The 26,263-nt window shown below is 49.9% G+C and overlaps 1 protein-coding gene across 1 annotated transcript in view; it reads left to right on the forward strand.

Moving 5' to 3' along the window:
- The window catches only part of Fam189a1 (family with sequence similarity 189, member A1), a 97,563-nt gene extending 73,641 nt beyond the window's left edge, over nucleotides 1–23,922 (forward strand). The window contains exons 4-11 of the mRNA XM_013011899.1: nucleotides 5,303–5,437; nucleotides 9,951–10,058; nucleotides 13,192–13,352; nucleotides 14,027–14,162; nucleotides 19,694–19,769; nucleotides 20,426–20,653; nucleotides 21,908–21,982; nucleotides 23,606–23,922. Coding sequence (XP_012867353.1) covers nucleotides 5,303–5,437; nucleotides 9,951–10,058; nucleotides 13,192–13,352; nucleotides 14,027–14,162; nucleotides 19,694–19,769; nucleotides 20,426–20,653; nucleotides 21,908–21,982; nucleotides 23,606–23,922 — 1,236 coding nt within the window. The remainder of the gene's footprint in view (nucleotides 1–5,302; nucleotides 5,438–9,950; nucleotides 10,059–13,191; nucleotides 13,353–14,026; nucleotides 14,163–19,693; nucleotides 19,770–20,425; nucleotides 20,654–21,907; nucleotides 21,983–23,605) is intronic.
- The last annotated feature ends 2,341 nt before the right edge of the window (nucleotides 23,923–26,263 follow it).

Below are 26,263 nucleotides of genomic sequence, written 5' to 3' on the forward strand. Positions count from 1 at the left end.
CCCAGGTGTTGTTTGTTGTTGTTACAGACTTCACTACTGCAAACATTCTTGCTTGAGTCTCAGGCAAGACAAACAAAACACCCAAATGCTCCTAATTTTCCTGCTAGTCAACACCACCCTTCGTCAGAGCTCATGGATGCCATTGCTGACCCCGGCCTCCAGGCGCATTCACATAATTGCCACCAGCCGTGTCCCCAGTGGACATGGAAACCACAGCCTCTTCCTCCTCCTCTTGAGTTCCCAGTCAGACTCAACCTGGCTGCTCTGTGCTGCCCGTGTGCCAAGGACAGCTGCCTGGTTTTCCTGTCCAATCCTGATACTGTGGGAACTTTCCCCACTGGAGGGATACTGTCCTCCATTGTGCAGAAGGTGGAAAGTTCTGGAGAAAATTCCCAGCTCTGGAACTGCTGCTGCAGCCTGTGAAGATCAGCCAGGGAGATCTTGTGTTGGGCTTTCTTGTCAGTTGCCCTCCTTAGCACCCTACAACCCCACCCCGCCCCCCTCAAACTCTTCTCCCCCTCCCTCCTCTCTCTCTCTCAGACTCCTCAAGCTCTTCTCTCTTCCTCTCTCCCTCTCACTCTTTCTCATATGACAAGACAAAATTATCTGTGACTTAACTATACCTACAGGTTGCTCACAAGGTTCTCGTTCTCTCTCTCTCTCTTTCTCTCATGCCTTAACAAAATTATCCATGGCTTAAACTCAATCTACAGTTGCTCACACAATCTTGTGAGCGCTGGTGGCAGAGTGGCAGGTGACACAGTTTCGTTCCATGGCCCAGAGACCACGAGACCCCCGTGCAGGAGGAGCTGGGGGTGGATGGATGCGCACGAAGCACGGGGAGGTCACACAGGCCCTAAGGCTTAGTTGTGACATTTGTGGCTTGAAAATTTTGTCTTCTGGACTATTTGCCTAAATGTTTTACACACACACACACACACACACAGAGTTACACTGTGTTCTTGAAAAATATTAAAAGAACAGATGAAAAATGCTCTTACCAGCAAAACAAGTGGTAGGAAGGCAAGGTGATGCGTTTGCGGATTCCCTGTCTCTATCCATCCCAAGGTGCCCTGTGCCCCACAGCAGATGTCTGTTGGGGAGGGAGGGTCAGGGTGCGGGGGGGGGGCGGTGCTGGAACATGCAGCAGCCCCAGTGGGTGGGTTCCTTCTCTAGGCGCCGCACTCAGGTGCTGTTTTTCTGCTTCCTGGGAACAGATGTGAACTGAGGAATTCTGGGTAAAGAGAGACCCTGAGGTCCTAGGAGCAAAGGCCGGGCTGTGTGCAAGGGTGGGGAGAGAAGCAGCAGGCTCAGGCCCCAGGCCTCAGGTTGGCACTAAGAATGACATAAAATGTACCTCAATCAGATTCACCCCTCCAGTATTCTTTACTTTTGTCTTTACTTAAATGTCTTAAATCAGCTGGGCGCCGGTAGCTCACACCTGTAATCCTAGCTACTCAGGTGGCTGAGATCCGAGGATTGTGATTCAAAGCCAGCCTGGGCAGAAAGTCTGTGAGACTCTTATCTCCAACGAACCACCAGAAAACTGGAAGTGGCGCTATGGCTCAAAGTGGTAGAGCGCTCGCCTTGGCTGAGGAGCTCAGGGACAGCACCCAGGCCCAGAGTTCAATCCCCACAACTGACAAAAAACAAACAAAAAACCCCTAAACAAACAAATGAAAAAAACATGCCTATTGTACTTACCAATATGTGCCTAAAACAAACTCCATCTGGAATTATATATTCAAGCCAGGGCCATTTGTCTTGATCAAAAAAGTTAACTTCAAGCCGGCCCTGGTGACGCAGGCCTGGAATCCTAGGTATTCAACAGGCCGACATCTGGAGGATCTCAGTTCCAAGCCAGCCCAGGCAGACCTTCACCTACCTGTTGGGTAAAATCCTCTAACACAAAGCTTGTCTGTCTGTGTCTGTGTCTATCCGAGTCTGTTTGTTTGCCTGTCTGTCTGTGGTGGCACTGCAGCTTGAACTCAGAGCCTTGTACTTTCTAGGCAAATGCTCTACCACTTGAGTCCTACCCTGGGTGCTTTGTGCTTTTAGTTACTTTTCAGATAAGGTCTGAATTTGTTTTGGACCACGATCCTCCTACCTATGCTTCCTAAGTAGCTGGGATTACAGGTGTGAGCCATCATGCCTGGCGAACAAACATTATTTTATACTGAAGTATTGCGTGCCCTGGGTTATTCACTGCTATTCTGACAATGAAAAATATCATTATAAGTCAAACTATCGTAAGTCAGACCCCCTTTACCTGGGGACCCAAGTACGCTCATTGTGAAGCCTTTAGCCCAATCTCTCCCCCCATTCCTTGGGCTCTAGGAACTCAGCTCCCAGCCCCAGCTCTCCTGTCCTCTGTCCTTTAAGTATAGAAGGTCACATACCTACCCAATGCTGGCCTCTGTGACGGAATGGAAGGGCATCCCTCCCTCCCTCCCTCCCAACCTCCCTCCCAACCTCCCTCTCTTCTCATAGAGTCAGCCCTTTTTCTTCCCCTTAGGCTTGTGGGCCATAAATAAGAAGGCAGGCCAGCTCTTAAAAAAGCTCTAAACACATTCATGAAAAATGGCTGTGGCTTCATTTGTCAAGCTCCACTGTCTTTTTCCAAGGACCTGGATATCCAGGAGGCACTCAGGGGGTAAATCTGTCAGCAGCCTAGGCACCCCAGATGTCCGGGTCAGTCAGGGAGCTCATCAGGAAGGCTCCAGAAGTTTTCTTGAGCTGAATCACAAACTTCAGCAAAATGAGTGCTGGAAGAGACTTGTTTGGATGTCAGTCCCCTGGGGACCACTGAGAATAACTGAATGTCATCAGCCAGACTTCTGAGACAAGCCTGGCGCTAGTCCTCTTCTCTGGATGAAAAGGGAAACTGAGCTGTGGTTTACAATCTCTGCTTCAATCTCAATGCCAAACCGCTACAGATGAGACTCTGGGATGCTGCCTCAGATGAGTATAGGTACACACACCTGTAATCCCCGCATCCAGGCTTAGGGGTTGGAATAGTCACCCTTTATTCGCTGGGAAATGGTACTCCCCCCCCCACACCCTGAAAGTACAAATCTGAGGCCACTTGATCCCTTTATGTAAAATGACAATGTTTGCACAGAACCCACCTATACACCCCCTCTTGGGGACATGGCGCCATCTCTCGTTGCTCTGTGAACCCCAGAAAGGCTGTGGCAATGGCTTGCCTGCATGGTGTAGGAAAGCCTGAAAGAAAAAAAAAGTCAGTATCTACTCACATTCAATTGGAAACATTTGAGGGGAGCTGGGCCTGGGAGTTCCTGTCATCTCAGCTCTCGGGAGGTAGAGGTAGAGATATGGTGAGCTGGAAACAGCCTGGTCTGCAAGGAAATGGTACAGCTCCTGCCTATCAGATGTGAGGCCTGAGTTCAAATCCCAGTATATGCCTTAAAGTGAAAAAGAAAGAAAAAAGCCGGGGGTGTTTAGAGTGTGTATAGTGGTGTTTATAGTTGTTTATTGTGTTGCCCAGCTAACACAGTAAAGGCATAAGGCTAAGGACAAAACGTCATCTCAAATACAATGCGTGAGCTCCACACCAACCTGGTGTCTCTGGAATCCATGCTGGTGGGGAGCACCCTTTGTAAGGGGGGGACAGAGTCTCAATTGAAAGCCCCACCTCTCAGCAACATCACCCCACATCTAGTGATTTCCACACACACAAAGGCTCAGAAGTCATGTAACATCACCTTTCATAATGCGTGCAAGGGAAAGTCATTGCTCACACTTAACACTTGACTCTTATCTGTCCAGAGCAAAATTGGTGCTTTAGCGGGGAATGGTGATGCGGGTGTCTGTAATTCCAGCACCCAGAAAGATGAGGTAGGAAGGCCAGCCTTCACTAGACACAAAAACCAAAAACCAAAACCATTCATGCATACACTTACATATGTATATACATATACATGTATGTTTGAGCTTGAGCATGCTCTGGGCTGAGTTCTCTAGTGTAATGAATTTATTATTTGCTGCAAAGAAGGCTAATTTGTAACCTAAAGAAAATGAGTTGCGGGGCTGGGAAGATGGCTCAGTGGTAGAGCACTTGCCTTGCATGCCTGAGGCCCTGGGTTCGATTCCTCAGCACCACATAAGAAAAAAGAAAAAAGCCAGAAGTGGCGATGTGGCTCAAGTGGTAGAGTGCTACTAGCCTTGAGCTGAAGAGCTGAGGGACAGCACCCAGGCCCAGAGTTCAGGCCCCATGACCGGACCCCCCCCCCCAAAAAAAGAAAATGAGTTGTTTTGTGTTATGTGCTGTTTTGAGGAAAAAAATTATAAGTTTAATATATAGGTTTAATTTTTATTTTAGCCATTTTACATTTATTATTTATTGTTTTATATATATATATAATCCCTTTTACTCTCAATCCTTACAACTCTCTTCCCTATCACTGAATCTGTCTTACTCTTTTTATCGAGCTCATTTTTAAAATTCTTACATTTATTGCCTCTGTCGTTTTTTGGTTTGGGGGCTTGTACTCTAGGCCTGGGCACTGTCCCTGAGCTGCTTTGGCTCAAGGCTAGCACCCTACCACTTTGAGCTACAGCACCACTTCCAGTTTTCTAGGGGTTAATTGGAGATAAGAGTCTCACTGACTTTCCTGCCCAGGCTGGTTTTGAACCTCGAACCTCGATTCTCAGATCTCAGTCTCCTGAGTAGCTAGGATTACAGGCTTGAGCCACCAGCGCCCAGCACCTCTGTGGTTTTTGATTTTCAAAATCCAATGTTTTTTACTCAGCGTATACTGAACACCTACAGACCCTCAGCATTGTAAATAGTCTGATGATAAGATGCAGCAGCTGCTGGATAAAGTGCCAGGTAGAAGTTGGAAAACCAGCCTAAGCTTCCAAGCAGGAGCTAGTCTGGGCATTGATGGGTGAGTAGGAGTTCGGTAGCTCATGAGGTAAGACAAAGTTTCTGATCATGAGAGGAGAATGACATGCAGCTTAGTATGATGGCGATCCCCACCCACTGATCCCAGCGAGTGCTTTTCCTGACTCGGTGTGCCTTTCTGTAATTCACCTGCGCTTTTCTGGCACTCACAAGCTTAGCTTTTCTCCCAGGGTATTTTTTACTCTGTCCCATTCACTGCACTGAAATTAGGGATTTGCAGACCCCCCCCCTGCTGTGTGTTCTTCGTGGCCTGGGTCCCTGGAAACCATTCTTGCTTTCCTGGGGTGATCTGAGCTGAGTCATTTTTTTGTGTGTGTTCTTCACCAAGGGCCGAATGCCAGGTTAACGGTGAGATCTGTCTGTCTCCTCGTCTAGATCAAGTTTGACAGTGTGGAGGTGTGCGTCTGCTGTGAGCTGCAGCATCAGTCTTCGGGATGCAGCAACCTCGGGGAGACACTGAAGCTGAACCCCCTGCAGGAGAACTGCAATGCCGTCAGGCTGACCTTGAAGGTGACCGAGCTAGCGGCAGGACGTTTCTGCGCATGCGTGTGCTACCCCTCCAGCTGGAGGCAGGCTCTTCTGCGCATGCGCGTTCTCCCCTGCGCTAGCTGCAGGCTCCTCGTCCGCGCACGCACCCCAGACACCGAGCTAGAGACGTTTTCTTCTGCGCCTGCGTCCGGCCGTCCTGTCTCCCGCGCGCCCTCACAGACACTTAGGGAGATTTATTAACAAACAGATCCTTTAGCTCAGCTGGGTTCAGTGCCTGAGGGAACCTTTTTTCCCAGAGAGTATCTTATAGGATAAGAGATGTTCATTTAGAAGCTGTTGCTTTCTAGATGTTCTTTTCCATTATTTTTCTACCTGTGCGATCTGTACCTGAGTCGTTGGAAGAATTCTTTTCCACTGATGATGTAATCTAGTTGCATTCCAGCACTTTCTATTTGTTTGTTTTCTTTTGTCACACCATCAGGAAACAGATGGGTGCACATATACATATATATGTGTGTATATATATATATATATGTATGTATGTGTGTATATATATGTATGTATGTGTGTGTATATATATATATATGATTGAGAGAATTCTGCCAATCTCCTATGGTGTTCTATTCTCATGGAAAGCATATGATGCCAAGAATATCATTTCTATTATTCCCCTTTCTTTTTCGTTGTCTTCTTAGAAATGATATTTGATTCCTGAACATCCAAACTGACTGTTCATAAATGCATATGAACAATGACCCCGGTTCTTTTTTTCCCCTGAATGAAATGGTGCTGAAACTCTGTGAACCGCTGTGACAGGATCAAAGGAGCCCAGGGCTGGTGGTGAGATTGTATTTACAGTAGGGAGGGGTGACATAACATGCAGAGATCTGGGGACGCCAAAGGTGACCACGGGAGCCAAGAAGAGAGGCCCTGCCGCCTGCAGATATGAGCCAGCGGTGAGCTTTCTGTGGGTGGACAGCAGCTGGCAGACAGGCAGAGAGGTTTATGTAGACAGAAGATTCCTCACTGAGGAGGCAGGAACATGGCCCCAGCTCCCCAGCACCTGCTTTCTTTCATATAGAAGACCGGGTCCAAGTTCAGAGCCCAGCAGGGTCGGAGGAGGCCGGAATTCAGCACTCCAGGCCCACCCATTATGGTTGTAGACATTTCCTGCTGCCCCCACTGCATTGTGGGCCTTCCTCAGGCCCCTGTCTAAGGCCTGTCATGGCATTTCAAGCCCTCCTAAGAGGGACAAGAACAGCCATTTCTTTCTCATTCTGACTACTCCTAAAGTGCCTCTTCCACCTGGATGCATTTTCTTTCGGCTGTTGTTAAGACCAAAACAAAACCACTGATTGTAATTATAACCACCCACTTCCAGGGAAAGCTGACAGATTCCCCAGGGGAATGTTAAGGCCCCTGGAGGCCACTTTGTGTGTATTAAAATCAACTTTCCTTGCTATAAAAATATAAAGCAGCCAGGTGCCAATGGTTCGGGCCTATAATCCTAGCTACTTAGGAGGTTGAGGAAAGGAAAGATCACAGTTTGAGGCTGGCCCCAGAAAAGAGAAGTTCTCCTTGTCAACTGTAGCTACACACAGTGGTTCATGACTGTCATCCCAAGCTACAGGAGAGGTTGAGATTGGGAAGACTGAAGTTCTAAGCCAGTTCAACCAGAAGAGTCTTCATGACTCCATCTCCACTGAAAGCAAACTGGACACAGTGGGTCTCTCTTCCCCTCCCCCTTCTCCTCCCTTCCCCTCTCTAACTCAAGAGTCTCCTGCTCTAACTTGGCTCTTTTCACTCCAGGCTAGGGCTCCACCCTTTGAGCCACACCTCCACTTACAACTTTAGGGTAGTGAATTGGAGATAAAAATCTCTTGGATTTGTCTATCCTCCCCTGGCTTTGAATTTTAACCCTCTATTTTAGGCTCCAGTGTAGCTAGGATTACAGACGTGAGCCACTGGTGCCCAATGGGTTCAGAGTTTAAGTTTTTTGTTGTTGGTGGTCATGGGGCTTGAACTCTTGGCCTGGGCACTGTCCCTCAGCTCTTTGGCTCAACACTAGTGCTTTACCACTTGAGCCACAGTGCCACTTCCAGTTTCCTGGTGGTTTATTGGTGATAAGAGTGTCATGGACTTTGCTACCCGGCTTGTTTAAGTTTTTGAAAGTTGAAAAGCCATAAATTATGTATTTCCTCTGTGAACAGAATATTGTGTGATGCCTACCTTTCCTTCACTAAGCAGACAAAGTGTATTCCAGATTCTGGGTGATGAAGACAAGTGGTTTCTTTATAAAACTAACAATATTGCTGGGTGCCTGTGGCTCACACATGTAATACCAGCTACTCAGGAGGCTGAGACCTGAGGATTGCAGTTCGAAGCCAGCCCAGGCAGGAAAGTCCATGAGACTTTTATCTCCAGTTAACCAGAGAAAAAGCTATAAATAGAGCTATTGCTCAAGTGGTAGAGCACCATCCTTAAGTAGAAAAGCTAAATGACAGTCCCCAGACCCTGGGTTCAAGCCCAAGTACCAGCAAACACACAGAACAATCACCAAGACTATCTGGCCAACAGGAAACAATAACAGATGAGATTTAATCCTGTCAGATGCTCCCAAATCAATACAACATACACAGACAGTGAATATCAGAAATAAAGCACTGCGATCTCCCTCAGAGGTGAAGGGCAAATCACAGGAGCCCTGCCACAGCCCCTGCTGACTGCCCTGAGTTTCCAGGTCTCTGTGCCGGGCATGGGAGCCCAGGGGACTCCCTAAATTGGAGAGACAGACTTGAGAGTCGAGAGATAAGAAGCTCGAGTTCTCAGGATGGGATGCTGGAAAAGAGAGGGGCCCTGAGATTGCTGGAGGGTTCATCAAGTATTCTGTTGAATACTGTGAGCACATGTCTGGGAAGAAATTCTTTGAGTCTAGGAAAAGGAGTAGCCAAGAGAATTAGAGATACAGAGCCAAGAATCCTACCAGAAATCTCAAAATACTCTTATCTCAGAGTGGGAGATAATTCACCCTAGAGGGAGCTCCATTTCTCTTGTGCCGAAAAATCAAGACTCATTTCTCCATCTTGACATTCCCCCGCCTTGGACTGTATCTCTAGGAATGTGTTGCAACACCACATGTTCACTTTTTTCCTTGATATTCTCATAATTGAACCCATTATCTGTCTCCTAGGGTAGTCTGGAGAGGCCTTTAAGGAGCAGGTTCTGAGGAAAGGGGTTCCACTGTGACTTCTGTGATCACAGAAATTTCCTAGAGGATGGGCTGCATTAGAAGGCTTGGTTCCTATGTGTGCAGGAACAAGGCCTAGGAGGTTCTTCCATCAGACACAACACAGGGTGGGGACCGTGCAGAACAAGCTCCTCTTAATACCTCCCACCTTGCTAATGCCACAGTTCTGTGAAAAGGCAATCTCTCTCCTGGTAGCTGGATTCTGTCTATTAAAAAAAAAAAAAGTTGGGGCTGGGAAGGTGGCTCAGTGGTAGAGCGCTTGCCTTGCAAGCCTGAGGCCCTGGGTTCGATTCCTCAGCACCACATAAGAAAAAGAGAAAAGCCAGAAGTGGCGCTGTGGCTCAAGTGGTAGAGTGCTAGCCTTGAGCTGAAGAGCTGAAGGACAGCGCCCAGGCCCAGAGTTCAGGCCCCACGACCGGATGCAAAAAAAAAAAAAGTTGAATCATTCTAAATCTTTCAGGTAGACCATAGATATCCAAATCCATGATGTATATTCTGAATTGTTGATTCTTTTTGTACATCCTGGTTATTTTATTTTCCTTTTTCTGGCATGGGTTGAGAATTCATTTCCTCAAGAGGCATGTGGACACAAAACTCCCTCCAAAAAAGCCCACTCTGGAAATAATAATAATAATAAACCATGAGAACAACCAGGTACTAGTGGTTCTGTAATACTTAAGCCACTCAGAGTTCTGAGGACTGTGGTTCAAAGCCAGCTCGGGCAAGAAAATCCCTGAGACTCTTTATCTCCATTTAACCACCAAAAACAAACAAACAAACAAAAAGCCAGAAGTGGAGCTGTGGCTCAAAGTAGCAGAGCACTAGCCTTGAGTACAAAAGCTCAGGGACAGTGCCCAGACCCTGAGTTCAAGCCCTAGGACTGACACACAAAAAAAGAAAAAACAAACAGGAGAACAGAGCCAAAGGATCTGGGTGAAAACCAAACCTTATTTAAGAATAACAATTAATAAAAATAATGCACAAAGGGTTGGGAGTGTGGCTAACGTGGTCCAGTACCTGCCTGGCAAGTCAAGGCCCTGAGTTCAAACTACCTTACTGCTAATACTACTACTACTAATTATTATTATGAGCTGAGCAGCATTGTGAAAGAAGAAACGTGTTTTAAAAAAAGAACCACAGACAGACAGACAGAAAACACACACACACACACACACGAAGCAGATGGCAGTCGCCAGCTCATGCTGGGCCCTGGCAAAGCGTGTAAGGCCCCCAGCATGCGGGTGTTCAAGCTGAGCTGACCTTCTCCCACGTCCTCTCTTCTCCCAGGACCTCCTCTTCAGCGTGTGCGCCCTCAATGTCCTCTCCACCATCGTGTGTGCGCTGGCCACCGCCATGTGCTGCATGCAAATGGTGTCCTCCGATGTCCTTCACATGGTGAGTGACCGAAGCAGAAGCAGACGCTTCTGATTGGGTGCCAGAAGTGGGGCGGGGAACAACGCAGAAGTAGACGCTCCTGATTGGACACCAGAAATGGGGTAGGAAACCAACGCGGAAGCAGACGCTTCTGATTGGACCCCAGAGGTAGGGCGGGGATGCTGGGCTGGTTCTGCCTGAGGTACCTGGTTGGAGGCCATCTCGTGCCTCTCTGCTCTCTGTAAGATGGCGCAATGCACTTTGGGAGCTGTTGATTATTTATGGTAGATGCTGTTGAAACTGTACGGACAGTCCTGCCACTGGCCCATCCTCCTAGACGGCCCCTGAGCAATTTTAGTAGAAATCCCATGGCCCTGGACTTTATTGTGCGCCAGGCACCTCCAGGGCAGGGGCCAACCTCATGCTATTGAGGATGTTTAGGGTTGTCAAAAGATGGGTTCTTCTCAGATTTCAAAAGTGCTATGCCTTGCTTTTACAATTTGCTAATTAATCCTGACTTCGTAATGAACCTGGCCACTGGCTTTCCCCTGGCACCCCAGCTAGCCAGGATCTCAGAGAGACAGTTCTGCTGTCCCTGGAGGAGCTATACGCTTGTTTATACACGTTTATAAATGTGCACATCCTAAACCATGATAGGTCCGTGTTGTTTCCCTGTCAATGGAACACAGGCCAATTCTCAGGACACAAGAGAGGTTCTAGGTGATACTGTTTCACAGTAGGGGAGGGACTCTTCCTCCTGTTCTTGCTTTTTCTCTTTCTTTTCCTCTCTCTCTCTCTGCCCCCTCTCCCCCAGCATCTCTCTTCCCATCTCCATCTGTCTTCAGTTAGGATAATGAAATACCGGAGGCAGATGGATTTATAAAGAAAAGAGGTTTCTGCTGCCTTGTTGGTAGGAGTGTAAACTAGTTTTAAAGTCTGAATTACATTTTACTTTGAAGTGCATAAGTTTGTATGGCCAGTTTATACTTCCCATGCAAAAGTTATAGTACTAGCAAATTACAATTGTCTAGCCCCACTACAGTGGCCTGCTTATCATTTCATTATTTTAATTATCTTTCCACAGAAATACTAGTCTGCTATTTCTTTTTATCATTTTATCTTTTTCAGACTGCTTCAACTAGGCTACACCTAAAAGAACCTGTTCATAAAGAGATTAATAAAAATATTAGCAAATAAAACAAAATAGACAACACCTCATCTCAATTAGGATGGCTCTAATTAGAAACAAAAAAAAACATTTATCAATGTTTTAGAAAGTTTGGAGAGAAATTTGAAACCTTGAGCAGCGTTAATTGGTGATTAAATAAAGAAATGATCAAAGAAAAAAAAAGAGGTTTCTTCACCTTATTGCTCTGGAGGCTGGAGAAGCTCAGAACCAGCAGCTGTTTCTGGTTGGCTTTAGGTAAAGCCCTTGTGGAAAAAGGAGGAAATGAAGTAGATAATGCGGGAGAAACAAAACAGGAAGGTGACCTTACTTAGCACTTACAGCTTTTTCTATCGTTAATTGGAGGTAAGTCTCTCCTGCCTGAGCTGGCTTTGAACCATGATCCCCAGAGCTCAGCCTCCCGAGTAGTTAGGATTACAGTCTTGAGCACAAGTGCCTGGCTCCCTTGAGTTTTGGTGTGTCCTACCCGAGCACCATCTGTGTCTGCCGCACTCCCATTCTGTTCCCTGGCCCACCCCATCTTGTACGCATGCTTTATACTTTTCCTCGGCCGCTGCTGCCACCACCACCACCACCACCACCTCCTCCTCCTCCTCCTCCTCCCCCTCCGAGGGGGAGGTGCAATACCCCAGTTAATCAAGATACAGGGCCTGGGAGCATCGTTACCCAGACGTTAAAAATGTGTCTGTCATTCCCTAATTGTCTACCACATATAGCTTCCCTTGCCCAGTATGGACCCACACAGCTGTCACGGCCAGCCAACCTTTCCAGAGGGTTGCAGAGTTTTGAAAGGTGTCTAATTAAGCTCTTATTCAGCAGGGTGAACTTTCAGCCTGGTTCATGGAGACTTGGGGTTGGCAATTTTCTTCAGTGTGTTGTGGGAAGGAAAGGTTAAGTACCAGGGAATTCTCCTCACCTCAGCAGATTTTGTTTCTTTTTTTTTTTTTTTACTGTTGATCTGTAAATATCACACCAATTTGGCCCAACTGACAGAACAAAAGGGCGGCTAAAATGCTAAAAAGTTTGCATTATTCTAGTTGTTCAGTATCACACTGAACACAGGCAACAAAAGATGAAGTGAGTATGCTGTAGCTCTGAAGCAGCTGCAGTGGTAACTGCTCTGCACAGAGCTGTTGTCTGGTGACCTGCAGGGGGCAGCAGTGAGCCTAGGGGACGTCATAGGTCTGAGGTCAAGGCCTGTCTGTATCTGAGACCCACTTCCTTCATGTGAGATGTGAGCTTGGGGCTGGGTCACCTCAGTTTTCACTGATCTAAAGAGATGACCTACTGCTCATTCAGTAAGCATGGTCTATATAGATTTTATTGTTTAGGTCCGAGACCAGAACTCAGTACCTACTTCATTGACTAGCCCTCTACCAACTGAGCCATGCCTCCAACCCTCATAAGTAATTTGTAATGTATATTTTGCCCAGGCTGGCTTTGAACCGTGACCCTCAGATCTCAGCCTCCTGAGTAGCTAGGATTATAGGCATGAGCCACAGGTGCCTCATTGTTTTTTAATGGTGCTGTTATATGTGCAGGGGATATGGGTCCCCTTGTTGTCCCTTCACCCTCTCTCTCCTATGCCACTCGCCGTGCAAGAGCACAGAGCCCATCCCCCACAGAGCCATTTCATAGCCACAGTCTCGGCCCTGAGAGCAGCGGACAATTCCCAAGCTTATTCCACAAATGGACATAGCAAGGCTCCATCCATGGATGGCCATGGTTGATTTAAAAAAAAAAAAAACCCAGGAGCCAGCATAATGGGAAGGGTAATAACCGATACCTCCCAGACGCTACTTTTTCTCAAAAGCAAAACAAAAATCCCTAAAAGGCACTTTGCCTAACAGTGTGGAAAATGGAGTGAAGACAGTGCACGCTAATGGTGAAAACGCGGGTGCAACGAGCCTGACGAGACACAAGCCACACCAGGCTTCCTAACTAACTGCCATGCGCTCTGTCTTCTAGTTCTTTCCCCAGAGGTCACACTCAGCCAACCCTGCCTGCGTGACCCCCCATGGCACCGTGATCCACCAGATCCTGGACTTCGACGAGTTCATCGCACCCCTCCCACCCCCACCCTACTACCCTCCCGAGTACTCCTGCACGCCCTCCTCTGACACCCACCGGTGAGCCTTCCTCTCCACGCCTCACTCCCGGGCTCAGGCCTCCAGCATCACAAGCAGCTTTGGTTGGGACAAGGTGGAAATAGCCAGCTGTTCTTCCAGGAATGGGGTGAGGGAGGGGGAAACGAGGGCTGAGCAGACCTAAGACCAGGCATAGAAAAGCAAGCTTGAGCTGGGCGCTAGTGGCTCATCTTGTAATCCTAGCTACTCAGGAGGCTAAGATTGATCTGAGGATCATGGTTCAAAGCCAGCCAGGGCAGGAAAGTCTGTAAGACTCTTATCTCTAAGGAACCTCCAGAGAACCACAAGCTGTGGCTCAAAATGGTAGAGCTTTAAACCTTGGGCAAAAAGAGCTCAGGGATAGTGCCCTGGCCTCAAGTTCAAGCCCCACGACCAATGGAATGAATGATAATTATTTGTGGAAAATGTCATTCAAGGTCCCACCAGCTGCGTGAGCACTGGAGTTACATGACTATGAGTTGACTAGAAATGTGGATATCGTTCCAGAAGGAAGACCAAAGTTACAATTGCCCAGTGACTCACACCTTTCTCCCTCAGACAAATCAGGTATTGGATGGAGGATGTCCCGGCCAACAGTTCACACTCTGTGGGAGTCAGCCAGCAGTCAGGGCCCACTCCTCGGGAGCGGCCCTGTGACGGCCACTTTTCCTTTTCAGGGGCCTCCACCTGGACTTCGCCTCCTCTCCGCTCAGCACTCTGTATGACGTAGCCATCAACAGCCCCAGCATGCTGTACCCTGCCGAGCTGCCCCCACCCTACGAGGCCGTGGTGGGCCAGACGCCGGCCAGCCAGGTGAGACCTGGGGCCACTACAGGGGCCCGGCCCTCAGGGCAAGCAGTAGGTGGGATGTGGAATGGGCTGTGTGGTTGACACACCCATGCCTGCCTTGCACTGATGGCTCCTACTGGTGCCTGCATTGGGGAACCTTCCAGAAAATAGGATACTGGCTCTGCTTAGCTCTGTGCTGGAATTGACAGATCTACCAAAGTTCAAGCCCAGGCCTGGGGTCCCCATTATTTGTGTTTTCCCCTTGATTGTCTGACTTGGTTATAGAAAGCGCTCAACACCACTCACGTGTGCCTGAGCTTGATGCTGTGATAGGCAAGAACTTAGTGTAGAAGGCACTGGAAGCTTCTAACTCATAGGTGAAGCACCCCATTAGGGAGGCTTGGGCTGTGTGTGCTGAGTATTAGGGTGGGCAGGGGCGGGGAGCATGACCTGTCTCCAGCATATACCACAATCATTGGCTGGGCAAGATGTCTCATTCCTATAATCCCATCTTATTTGGGAGGTGGATCACTGTTCAAAACCAGCCCAAGCCAAAAAAAAAAAAAAAAAGGGATGAAGTTAGCTAAATACCTTTACAGTTAACAAGCTGGCGTGGTGGTCCATACCTGTTACCTAAGCTTTGTTCCACATGCAGGCCAGGGGATTCTGGTTCCAGGCCAGCCTGAGCCAAAAATACAAGATCCCATCTGCCTGCTTTGGGCTTCCCATTATAGCCCCAATGACAAGTAGACATCGCCAGACCTGGCTATCCTGGTATACTTTTTTACCAGGATGGTCTAGAACTGTGATCCTCCCAACCTTAGCCTCTCACGCAGCTGGGATGATAAGCACACTCCCCTTGTGCCCAACTATTGGTAGGGAAGGGCTGTCTCTGCGCTTCCTAAACTCCTCCAGGGCTCATCCTCCTGCCTTGGTGGACCCTCACTGGGATATCTGAGCCAGGGAGGGGAGAGGGGCCTGAAGAAGGGGCGTGCAGAATTGCATCACTGCATGATGGGAAGGAAGAGGCTCCTGCCCACATGACAGAGCTCAGGTGGGGCCCCCACAAGCCTGGATTTGTGGGAACCAGCAGTAAAGAAAGAAAGCATAGGCTCATAGCTGCCCAAAGCCTGTGATCCTCCTGATTGGCCATGAAAAGCCTGCTGGGCTGGAGCCAGATGGCCTTGGGGTTTGCGAAGGGGCATGAAGAAGAATAGCTGGGTGTGAGACTCTGATAGGCATCTCACCCCTTCCCCAAGACATGTCAATCAAATTCTGATGACAGGTCCCAGCTCCAGGGTTTTGAAGCCAGCAGCAGGTGAAGGGAGAAAGGTAAGCCAGGAATTTCCCATTCTTAACAAGGCCCCAGCTCCCACTGCTGTCCACTGTAGGTAGAAGCCAACCTGGGCAGGAAAGGCTTTGAGCTTTCTTAATTTCCAGTTAACCTACTCCAGAAGTAGAGCTGTGCCTTAAATCGTAGAGTACCAACCTTGAATGAAAAAGTGAAGGGACAGCACTCAGGCCCTAAAATTTAAGCCCCAGTACCAACACACACACACACACACACACACACACACACACACACACACACACACACACACACACACACGACATCTTTCTCCAAAACACCTTGGAACTCTATACTGAGATTCCTTCCACAGAGCCTGTATCTAGGCAGCTTGCAGACATGGCCAGCCAGAGAGCAGCCCAGGTGAGCGCCTCTGTAGATGCAGCCTCTCTCTCGAGCCAGCTGTATGGGAACATCTGGTAATTAAGTGGCCTGCCGAGTGCAGGCTGACTCTCCTTGACCCCATGTTCTTGGGGCATTTTCAATTCCACAAGTGTCTCTGGGAGGCCGGAAGTCGATGAAACCCATTATCATCCACCGAGGGAGGGCTGCACATGGCAGCTGCCACCTCCTCGGGGGTGGTCTATCCCCCATCTGACCACACAGCCAGGAGCAACCCCTTGACTTCACAGCACAAACCTTCTTCCTAGATGAGGGGCAGGCTAATTGCTTCACCCTTGTTGGGACAAATGGAGTATAAATTGCCTATCAGCCAAGTTTGGATAAAGAGGCCAGAATGACAGAATGGCAGAAGAGTGAGGGGACACAATGGGGCTCTGCACAGGGGGAGGAGATAAGCACTTATTGGGAAGATTTATTATTTATTTGTCAGTCTTGGGGCTTGAACTCAGGGCCTGGGCACTGTCCCTGAGCATTTTTGCTCAAGGGTAGTACTCTAGCTCCACTTCTAGTTTTTAGGCCTTTCTTGCCTGGGCTAGCTTTGAACTGCCATCCTCAGATCTCAGCCTCTTAAGTAGCTAGGATTATAGACACAAGCCACCAGCAGCTGGCTGACAATGGGTGTATGTATGTATGTATGTGTGTGTGTGTGTGTGTGTGTGTGTGTGTGTGTGTGTGTGTATTTATATAGTTCTGGTACTGGGGCTTGAACTTAGGGGCTAGGGACTACCCCTTCATGTTTTTCACTCAAGGATGACACTCTACTATTTGAGCCATACCTCTCCTTCTTGGTTTTTAATGATTAATTGGAGAGAAGGGTTATCCTGCCTGGGGTTCACTTTGAGCTGCAATCCTCAGATCTCAGCCTCCTGAGTAGTGAGGATTATAGGTGTGAGCCATCAGCACCTGCCCCGAGATTTAGTTTTTGACACAGGGTCTTTGGTGCCATCCAGGCTGGTCTTAATCTCCCCTGAGCTTAAGAGATTCTCTTGCCTCAGCCTACTGAAGAAGCTGAGACCACACACACACACACACACACACACACACACACACCACCACCACCACCACCACCAGAAAACAGAATTTCTTTCTAGTTATTATGAACTTGCCAAGCCGATATTCCTGCTTTGATGATAGCCATGAAGTATGAACTACACAGAATCCTCTTTATCTTTTCCCCCATCAGGGAACCAAAAATCCAGCGTGGTCACGGGTCTCTGAGACTTCAGAGGAAGCACGAAGCCTGGTGATCTGGGTAGAGCTTGTGAGTCGCCAGGAAAGGTCATGCAGGTGGAAGGCACCACACATGCAAAGGCACTGGCACATCTGGCCAGGTGCCTGATGTGGGAGCTTTAGATACATGAAGGAGGTCACCAGGATGGTCTGAGTAGACATTTAATGACCTTGGATGCCAAATTATAGAGGTGCCTCAGAGGATGAGGGTGAGAAAAGTCCCCATGAGACTCTTCACTCCAATGAACCACTCAAAAACCAGAAGTGGTGCTATGGCTCCAAGTGGTAGAGCATTAGCCTTGAGCCATAGAGCTCAAGGATAGCGCCCAGACCCTCAGTCCAAGCCCCACAACCAAGGAAAGAAAGAAAGAGAAGGGGGAGGGAGGGAAGGAGGGAGGAAATAAGGAAATAGACAGGATTTCTATGTAGGACTGGCCATGGGGGAAGATGAGGGGAAATACAGCTGACTTCCCCTACTGGACAGCTGATCATTGAGCGATGATGGTAGTCCCATCTAGCCTCTCTTAGAATTAGTTAAATCCACACAGGGTGGAGGGTTCTGAGTGAAGTTAAGCTCACAACAGCCTAACTTAACAGTCCCTTTCCCCATTCCTCCTCCATCACCTGCAAAGAGCTGCGGTTTTGAGCCTATTGTGGCCAAACTCTAATTTCAGTTCTATAACCACAGACATTCCCTTTTGCACTCCCTCCTGCTGCCTTTCTAGCTCATCAACAATGCTGTGTGAACTGAACAGCTATTTCGTTCCTCCTCCTCCCTTCAGCAGCTTGAGTGTGACAAGGTGGCTTTTGACACCGGGGGACAGCCAAATTCAAATTAAGCTCCTGGCACTTTGTTTGTTAAGAGGTGACAGATGCCTCTCAGAACTGCCTCCCTTGAACCACATTTTCTAGCTCTCTATTTCAGGGAACCGGAGGGGAAGGGAGAGAGAGGCCTGCAAATAGGAGACGAATCCAATTTTCTCCCGGCCGTGTCCCACTGGGTGTTTTATTTCTCTTATTTATATTTCTTCATTGCCGGGCACTCCCCTCCCCCGCCCCCCCGTCTCCTTTTCTACTCACCTCTGTATCTGTGTGATTAGATGTGGGAAGAGAGTTATGGGATGAAATAGATCTTTGGGCATCCGTTAGAGAGAGAGAGAGAGAGAGAGAGAGAGAGAGTGTGTGTGTGTGTGTGTGTGTGTGTGTGAGATTGAGTGGGAGATTCTGGGCAGGGATTTCCAGCCTTGGTTATTGGCATGCAATGATTACTATAGGGAGGTAGGCGGGGGCTGGTGGTGGTGTGAATTCTGGCAATTCCCTCTCCAGCAGTGCTGAGGGAGGAAAAGCTGCTGTTCTGTAGCACACAGATGCAGTCAGTCAGAGGCAGCGGCTCCCCTGCCTGCCCTGCCCTCTCTCTATCCCCTTCCAGCCCTGGTGCTATGGGGTAGGGGCACTGCCCACCCTGTTATGTGGGCATGAAAGGCTGCCACTGGAGCCACCTGCCTCTGCCCTAGCTTTGTATGGAGGAGAGATGGAGAATACCAGCTCTCTGGCTGAAGTGGTGGCAGGTGAGGGGGCAACCAGGGAAGGCAGAAATGTAATTACCAGAGCTGGAATGGGACTGAGCCGCAGGGGCCTGCCTCACCTTCCTCAGCCCCGCTCAGAGCTTGTGATTTGCAAGAGTGTTCCCAAAGCAATTCTGAAATAACATGAGGCATCAGAAAATTGCTTTGTGAGCTAGTGAAGGGGTATAGGGTGGTGCACGTTCCATTCCAGCCCAAGGGCCAGGTGGGGACAGGCTACGCCCCGAATCACAGAGGGAGGAGCAGCCCCCATCAAGGCAGACAGGCGGTGGTGTAGAGGATGGACCAGGTGAGGGGTGAGGGTGTGATCAGAGATGGGAGTGGGGGGCTGGCTTTTCGCCTTCCAGTTTCCTGAGGCCTTGCTGGGCAAAACAGCTGCCAACTCTTCATAGTCTTCATTGCACCCAGATTGGATGCCGGAGACCCTCATTCAGGCTCTCACAGTGTCCCATGCAGAATTGAACCCTGGCCCCGAGCCTGCAAGGAGGCCATGAGGAAGAGAGCACAGCAAGTGTGGGAGAGTCACTCAGGCTGGCATCATTCCAGGCCCAGCCATGGTGGCTTGAAGCATCATATCTCCCCGCTCTTCTGGCCCTGGGGCTTGAACTCTGGGCCTGGGCATGCTGTCCCTGAGTTTCTTTTGCTCAAGGCGAGCTCTCTACCACTTGAGCCACAGTGCCACTTTTGGCTCCTTTGAGTAGTTTATTGGAGTTAAGAGTCTCACGGAATATCCTGCTCCAGCTGGCTTTGAACTGTGATCTTCAGACCTCAGCCTCCTGAGTAGCTAGGATTACAGGTGTGAGCCACCATCTCCAGCTCAAGTTACTTTTTTTTCCCCCCCTCAGATTATTCACAATCCTCCTCCCATCCCCTGCTTGAAAAGCAGGAAATGTGAGGCTGCAGAGGGCCAGCTGTGTTATTCAGGCCCGCTGAGTGATGGCCTCTGAGTCTGACTGATCACCCACTGTGATACCTGGTGTTTCTTGCTGCAGGTGACAAGTATGGACCACCAGGTGGTCCTGCCCAGCTCTGGGGACCAAGACACCACCGCTGACTTTAGCACACCAGGTAATCTTTCCTTCCCTCCCCTGGTATCTGAAGCACTGAGTTTATATTCTCTAAGGATTTCCTCCTCTCCTCTCCTCTCCTCTCCTCTCCTCTCTTCTCTTACTTCCCTCCCTTTCCCTCTCTCCCTCCCTTACTCTCTCTCTTCCCTCCCTCTTTTTATGCTAGTCATGGAGCTTGAACTCAGGGCCTGAGTACTGTCCCTAAGCTCTTTTACTCAAAACTAGTACTCTACCAATTGAGCCACAGATTCACATCTGGCTTTTTGATGATTAATTGGAGATGAGAGTCTCACAGACTTTCCTGCCTGGGGACTTTCCCACTGGCTTTGAACCACAATCCTCAGATCTCAGCCTCCTGAGTAGCTAGGATGACAGGCGTAAGCCACCAGCACCTGGCATTGACCTCCAATTTCCAGAATCCTGGAGAATCTAGGAGAATCTTCCTGAAAAGTTAACTAGAATTTTCCTGGAAAGATTCTTGGACAATCATCTGACTCCCCCTGTCTCCACCCCCGAGTCTTTCAGCGGCATTTTCCCTATCCATCCCATTTCCAGGCACTATCTGAGATGGTGCGGGGTTGATTCAGATTGAAAGGCCAGTAGGCCCTGTCCATGTGGCCATCTGGCCGTGCCTAACCTGTGTCCATTCCTCCTCAGTGCCAGCCAGCACCACCAGCCTACCCACCTCAGATGGGGCCACCTCGCTGGGTCCAAGCCACACATCCCCTGATGATACAGAAGGCGCCCCGCCAGCCCTACCACCTGCCCCAGACCTCCAGCATCTGTCCCCAGAAGCCACAGACCTGAGCTCTCAGGGACCGCCCAGTTGTGGGCGTGTGGCCCGCTCGGCTAGTGATCCCACTGCCTGTGTGTCCAGCAAGGCAGGTGCGTCTGGTCCCAGAGGCTCTGTGGGTCAGGGGAACCTGGGGAAATGGTTTGGGTATCTGAGACCCCTCAACTTGGAGGAAGGCCCTTGGAGAGTCCTGTTGTGTCTCCAGAGAAGAGCTCCCATGCTGGTGGGGGAAGAAAGGACATGAGAGCTGAAGCGAATGGGAGCCTTCCATGTGGCCATAAACACCAACAAAGAGAGTGAGGGTGGGGTCAGCGCAGTGATCTCAGGTAATACTGGGGGGTGGCAGTGTGCGTTCCTGGAAACCCCTCATGTGGCTTTGTATGTGTTGGGGGTGGTGGTGTGGGGGGCATTCGCTCAGAGTTGGAGTCCCTGTGGTCGTCAGCATAGCAAGTTTTCATCTCACACTCGCTCTCTCAGGTGGGTGGGGGTACCCCAAGGCTAGAGAACCCACACCCATCCTTGATTCCATAGGTAGCGGTGGGGTAGTTGCCTTGCCAATAAAGACAAGAGGGCCTTTGACTGAGGTCTCATCCTGCATGACTCCTGCCTAAAATGGATGTGGACAAACCCTAAGCAGAGCATCTGGGTGCCCGCATCAACTGGGCCTCGATCACCCAGAGCCTGGCCCTGCCAAGGAAGCATGGAGTCACCGATGGCTGTCAGGAGCCTGCGTGCATCTAGAAGCATCCTCCTGATAAAGTTTGCGTGCCCCTCCAGACTTCCCCAGCCCCCCAGCCCTCTTCCCTCTTTATCTTTTTCCCCTATGTGGGCAAATGACTCATCTTTGGGAAACACCTACTGTGAGCATCGATTCACAGTGACAGAGCTTCTCTCCTTCCCTCCTCCACCCCCAGGAGGACCAACCCGTGGGCCTCTGTGGCCACGGTCACTCACTGAGGCCCGCGGGAGGGCCCCATGCACTTGGAAGGCTCAAGGTCAGCCCTGAGGCCCTGTGATGGCTCTCAGTTGTGGATGGAGATTCTAGTTGCCATGCTTTCTCTGCGACCTTGGTGCTTCTGTCTCCTTCCAGCTAGATGGACCGTCACTTTTCTCAACATGGAAGGCATATGCTTTTCCAGGTCCACAGAGAACCTCTGACTGGAAGGGTGGGCCTTCTGATGCCAGCCCCTCAGCTCATGTAGGGGGACAGGCGGGCAACACCACTCTGTGCTTGAGTCTCACAGGGTTTTCCTGGCCTCTGACCAATGCCTGAGTCTCGGGTGGGTTGTGATTGTTTGGTCAATAATTCCTCTTCCATGTGCTGAGTGCTTTTTATTCTGCTTCAGGTGATGCCTCTCACCACCCTGCCTTGTGCAGCCAGGACCTGGAAACCACACCTTCTCGGGCCCCTCTGGGGACAGGTGAGCCCTGCCCCATTCCCCAACACTTTGCCATCTACCTACGGAGAAGTGGACATGGCTGGCGGGGGATGCGGAGGCCCCTGCCCCACTGCTCCGACGCTAGCCTCTCAGTCACCCAAGAGCTGTGCCACAGGCTGTTACTAACTACTCTGCCTGATTTGTTAAAAAACATTCTAATTTTTAAAATTACCTTTAAGTAGTGGTTTCAATTCAACAAGTCAGGCTGTGAGTACAATGCAAATTAAACAAAGTTACCCCTTCCATTTTGTTTCATCCATTCTCTCTCCAACCCTACCCATTCCTTGTTACCAGTTTCTCTCTCTCTCTCTCTCTCTCTCTTTCTCTACACACACACACACACACATTCTCTCTCTCTCTCTCTCTCTCTCTCTCTCACACACACACACACACACACACACGTATGAAACAGTTTCTCAACTATGTAGCCCAGGCTGGCCTTGAACTTTCCATCCTCCTCCTAGAAGGGCCAGGGTTACAGGCGCACACTACCACACCTGGCCTTACTTCATTTTATTAGGGAAGTTCACTGGCCCTATTTGGAGGCATTGTATTCACTTTTAATTTCTCTTCTGAGCTTGTTCATTGCCACCCAAAGGGCTCCAAAACAGATTGCCCAGAATGTGCCCACGCTGTGCAGGCAACTTGGGTTTTGATGTTTGGTGTGAGTTGATCTCAGTGGACCGTTAGGAACTGGCATTCTCAGAGATGCAGACTGATGCTTGTTCTATGGCTTGTGCTGAGTGGCTGGTCATCATGACCTCCGCCCCCTCACCTCCCCCCTTTTGTCGGGCCTGGGCCTTGAACTCAGGGCCAGGGCACCGTTCCTGAGCTCTTTTGCTCAAAGCAAGCACTCTGCCACTGGAGCCACAGCGCTACTTCTGGCTTTGTGGTGGTTAGTCAGAGATAAGAGTGTCACGGACTTTCCTGCCCAGGCTGGCTTTGAACTGTGATCCTTAGATCTCAGCTTCTTGGGTAGTAAGATTATAAGCTTGAGCCACGGGCACCCAGCTCCATCATCCCCTTTGTAGCGCCTGAGCCAATTCCCCAGCCCTTGGCCTGGGGAAGTCGGGCAGAACCCTGCGTTATGGCATGCGTGAAAGTGGGCCATACCTGGCATGTGTGGAAGGGCTTTTCACGGACCCTCTGCCACCCCAGCTCTGGTCTTAGAGTAGATTCCACCTCTAGAAGCCATAATTCTGGCCCCCACAGTGATCAGGACCATGGGGACAAAGATCATGGAGCTGGGGCAAGCTGGGGGGGAGGGGGGATTCAGCCCTGGAACTCCAGCAGCCAGCTGAACAGGCCATCTTTGCCTGCACCTGCCCATCTTCTCCCCAGCCTGCGCCACATCACCTTCCTGTCCTTCAGGAGGCTGAAGGCCCCTTCAAGTCAACGCCAGTCTCAGGCTGGGGGTGGGGCAGGGGGAAGGGACATCGGAAGCAGGGGACATGTCAGATGCCAGCTCAGAATCAGAAAAGCTCCCCCCAAGTTTGTTCTTGGCATGCTTTTGGTTTGCTCTTTAGAAAACAAGCCAGCCGCCTCTGTTTTTTTTTGGTTTCTTTCTGGTTGTCTGAAAGTTACATGTTCTTTCTCGATCTTTAGTTTCCACATCTCGCTCTGCCATGGCTGCCTGTCAGTACCAGCTTTCAACACCTGGCAACCCAGATACCTGGAAAATGGACCAACAGACCAAACCAGAGGCCTTACAAATGGTCTCCAAAGACAGGCCGCCCTCTTTAGTAGACAGCAAGGCCTATGCGGACACCAGGGTTTTGGTGGCTAAGTTCTTGGAACATGCACACAGCGCCCTCCCCACTGAGGTGCGGCACGTGACGGGTGCCATCCCACCAGTGGTCACCTCTGAAGAGCATCCGGTGGAGGAGGCTGTCTTCCGTGCGGGTGGCCTGGACCAGCTATGAGACAGCTGCAGGCCCAGACACAGACATGGACGGGCCTGGCGTCAACACAGCCTGGGTCTTGCTAGAGATCACAAACGGGGCACAAACCTGAGAGGTGCTCAGGATGGTTTGGGTGGGAAATCCTCATTCCTTCTCTTGAGATAGCTATTTCCATAATCCAGAAAGTCAATTTTCTGGTGTCCATTGGCGTTATAGGGGGTGTGCGGTAACTTTGAACTAACCAGCACTTCCTGAATACCAGGAAGATCTTCTGAATACCAGCACAGGGACAGGTGGTCCTCCTAGAACATAAAGACACTAGGTTCCGCCTAAGTCAGGGCTGTGGAAGCAGGATTTGCCTCTATTCCTGACTTGGGTTACAGTTAAGTAGAGACAGGACGCCGCAGGTAAGGGAACCAGTCACCTGTGTGGTTTGTGTCACTGTACCACGAGACCATTATCCAACCTGGGCCTATTATTTCCTTTAAAAGGAAATAGATAGAACATTTTGGCACAACCTGGGCCAACATTTTGCCCAAGAATGACTGTGCAAACAAATACCCAGCGAGGGAATCACTGCAGCCAGTCACCCGTGGGAAGCAAGCAGGTGTGTTGGAAAAGTGAGGAGGGGCCCTCCATCTCCCTGTGCCCCCCACTAGACTCCTCTTGGTGGCATGCCTTTCCTCCACCATCTCCTGTACTTTAACCAGAACAGACATATTCTGTCATAGTAAGTACCTATCCTGAGACCCTTCCCATATGATCTCATCTGATTGATTTGGGTTGGTCAACGACCACCTCCTGCTAATGATTCCAGAGCTGTTCCTCCCCCCACCCTTACCCCAGGGCCACAGCAGACACATCTCTATTGGAGAATGCAGGCTGTCAATCATGCATGTCAGTGAGAACACTCACAGGATTGGTTGTGTAGACTGTCAGTCCTTTGTTTCAGTGAGAACACTCACAGGATTGGTTGTGCACATGGTCAATCATTTATTTCAGTGAGAATACTCACAGGATTGGTTGTACAAGAAACAAGCAAGCCTACCTTAGGTGCAACTTGGGTGCTGATGGGAAATGGGTGCCTTTTACTTTCTTGGCTATCCCTGCCCCTAGTCCCCTCACTTTCTGCCAACAACTTTCTCCCCAACAATGGTCATAGAACAATACTCTCTGCCAAGATGGAAATGACCTGGGCCAGCAAGATCAGCAGCCATCAGCATAAGCCCCAGAGCAGCGGCCAGTGGCCCCTGCTTTGGCCAAGCAGCTGAGAGTTCAGGCCATGGCACAGAGGTACGGGAGTGGACCGGAGGATGTCCACATTGCCCAGTGTCTCACCAGAAGATTCTCACAGCTCTGTTGTGTGGCCTGTGCCTGCCATCTCCCCCCTGTGCCCCGCCCCTCAGCCCCCCAGTCCCCTGAAGGGTGCTAAGGGCACTAAAATGTGTTTGAAGGCTGGATAGGGGGTGTGGCTCCCCGGGGGTCCCAGCAAGGACGGTGTGGTAGTTCCCCAGGGACAGCCAGCTACCACCACCAAGATAGCTTTTCTAGTGCTGTGGGCTGTGGCCTCCTTGAGATTGGAATGTGTGTTGTGTGCGTGTGTGTGTACATATATATATATATATACATATATGTATATATGTATATATATATATATATAAATCAGGCCTGTGGACGGCTTCCCTTTTCCACAAGAGATGCACTAGAGATAAATTTATGAGCACTTTAGTCAGACGATAAAATGGGAAAATATATTCCCTCATTTCTCTCAAGTAAGGACTTCTGAAACTCCCCCCCCCCCCCCCCCCCCCCCCCGCCCTCCACAAGTCTCCTTGCAGGTAAAGTGAACTGATGGTTTCTCTGAAAGGCCTCCCCTGAGCCTAAACAAACAGAGGAGAGGATTTACATCTGGCAGCTCTAGCCTAGGGATCAGCTTTACATCTGGCCAGCAGCCAGCTGTAGGAGGGCCGCTTGCTTGGGGGTCCAAGCAGCCAGTGTCTTTGAGCTGCGCCTTGGGGCCCGGTTTCATGTCACAGAGCTGGGGTACTCACCAGCCAGGGCGATCCGCCACCAGAGGAGCCAGCTGGGTGCTCTGTGTCCTTTGCTTTGCCCGTCTTCCTGCCTCAGGGCCGCGCCTCCTCCCTTCTGGTGCCATGGGAGCCCTCAAGTCCCCCAAGACTAGCAAGAAACTGGCCTCACGTACCACTCAAGCTCAGTTCCGTCTACTCTTACACCAGCTCTATCTTGTGGATAAAACAAGCAAGCAGCTTTCCCAGCCTCGGGCTGCTCTGTGAGACTCTCCTGCCTCCTACAGCAAGGATGGAGAGGACGACGGACCTCCTCAATCTGCTTTCCCAGGGCC

Source organism: Dipodomys ordii, unplaced genomic scaffold, assembly GCF_000151885.1.
Source record: "Dipodomys ordii isolate 6190 unplaced genomic scaffold, Dord_2.0 Scaffold15, whole genome shotgun sequence".
Lineage (NCBI taxonomy): Eukaryota > Metazoa > Chordata > Mammalia > Rodentia > Heteromyidae > Dipodomys > Dipodomys ordii.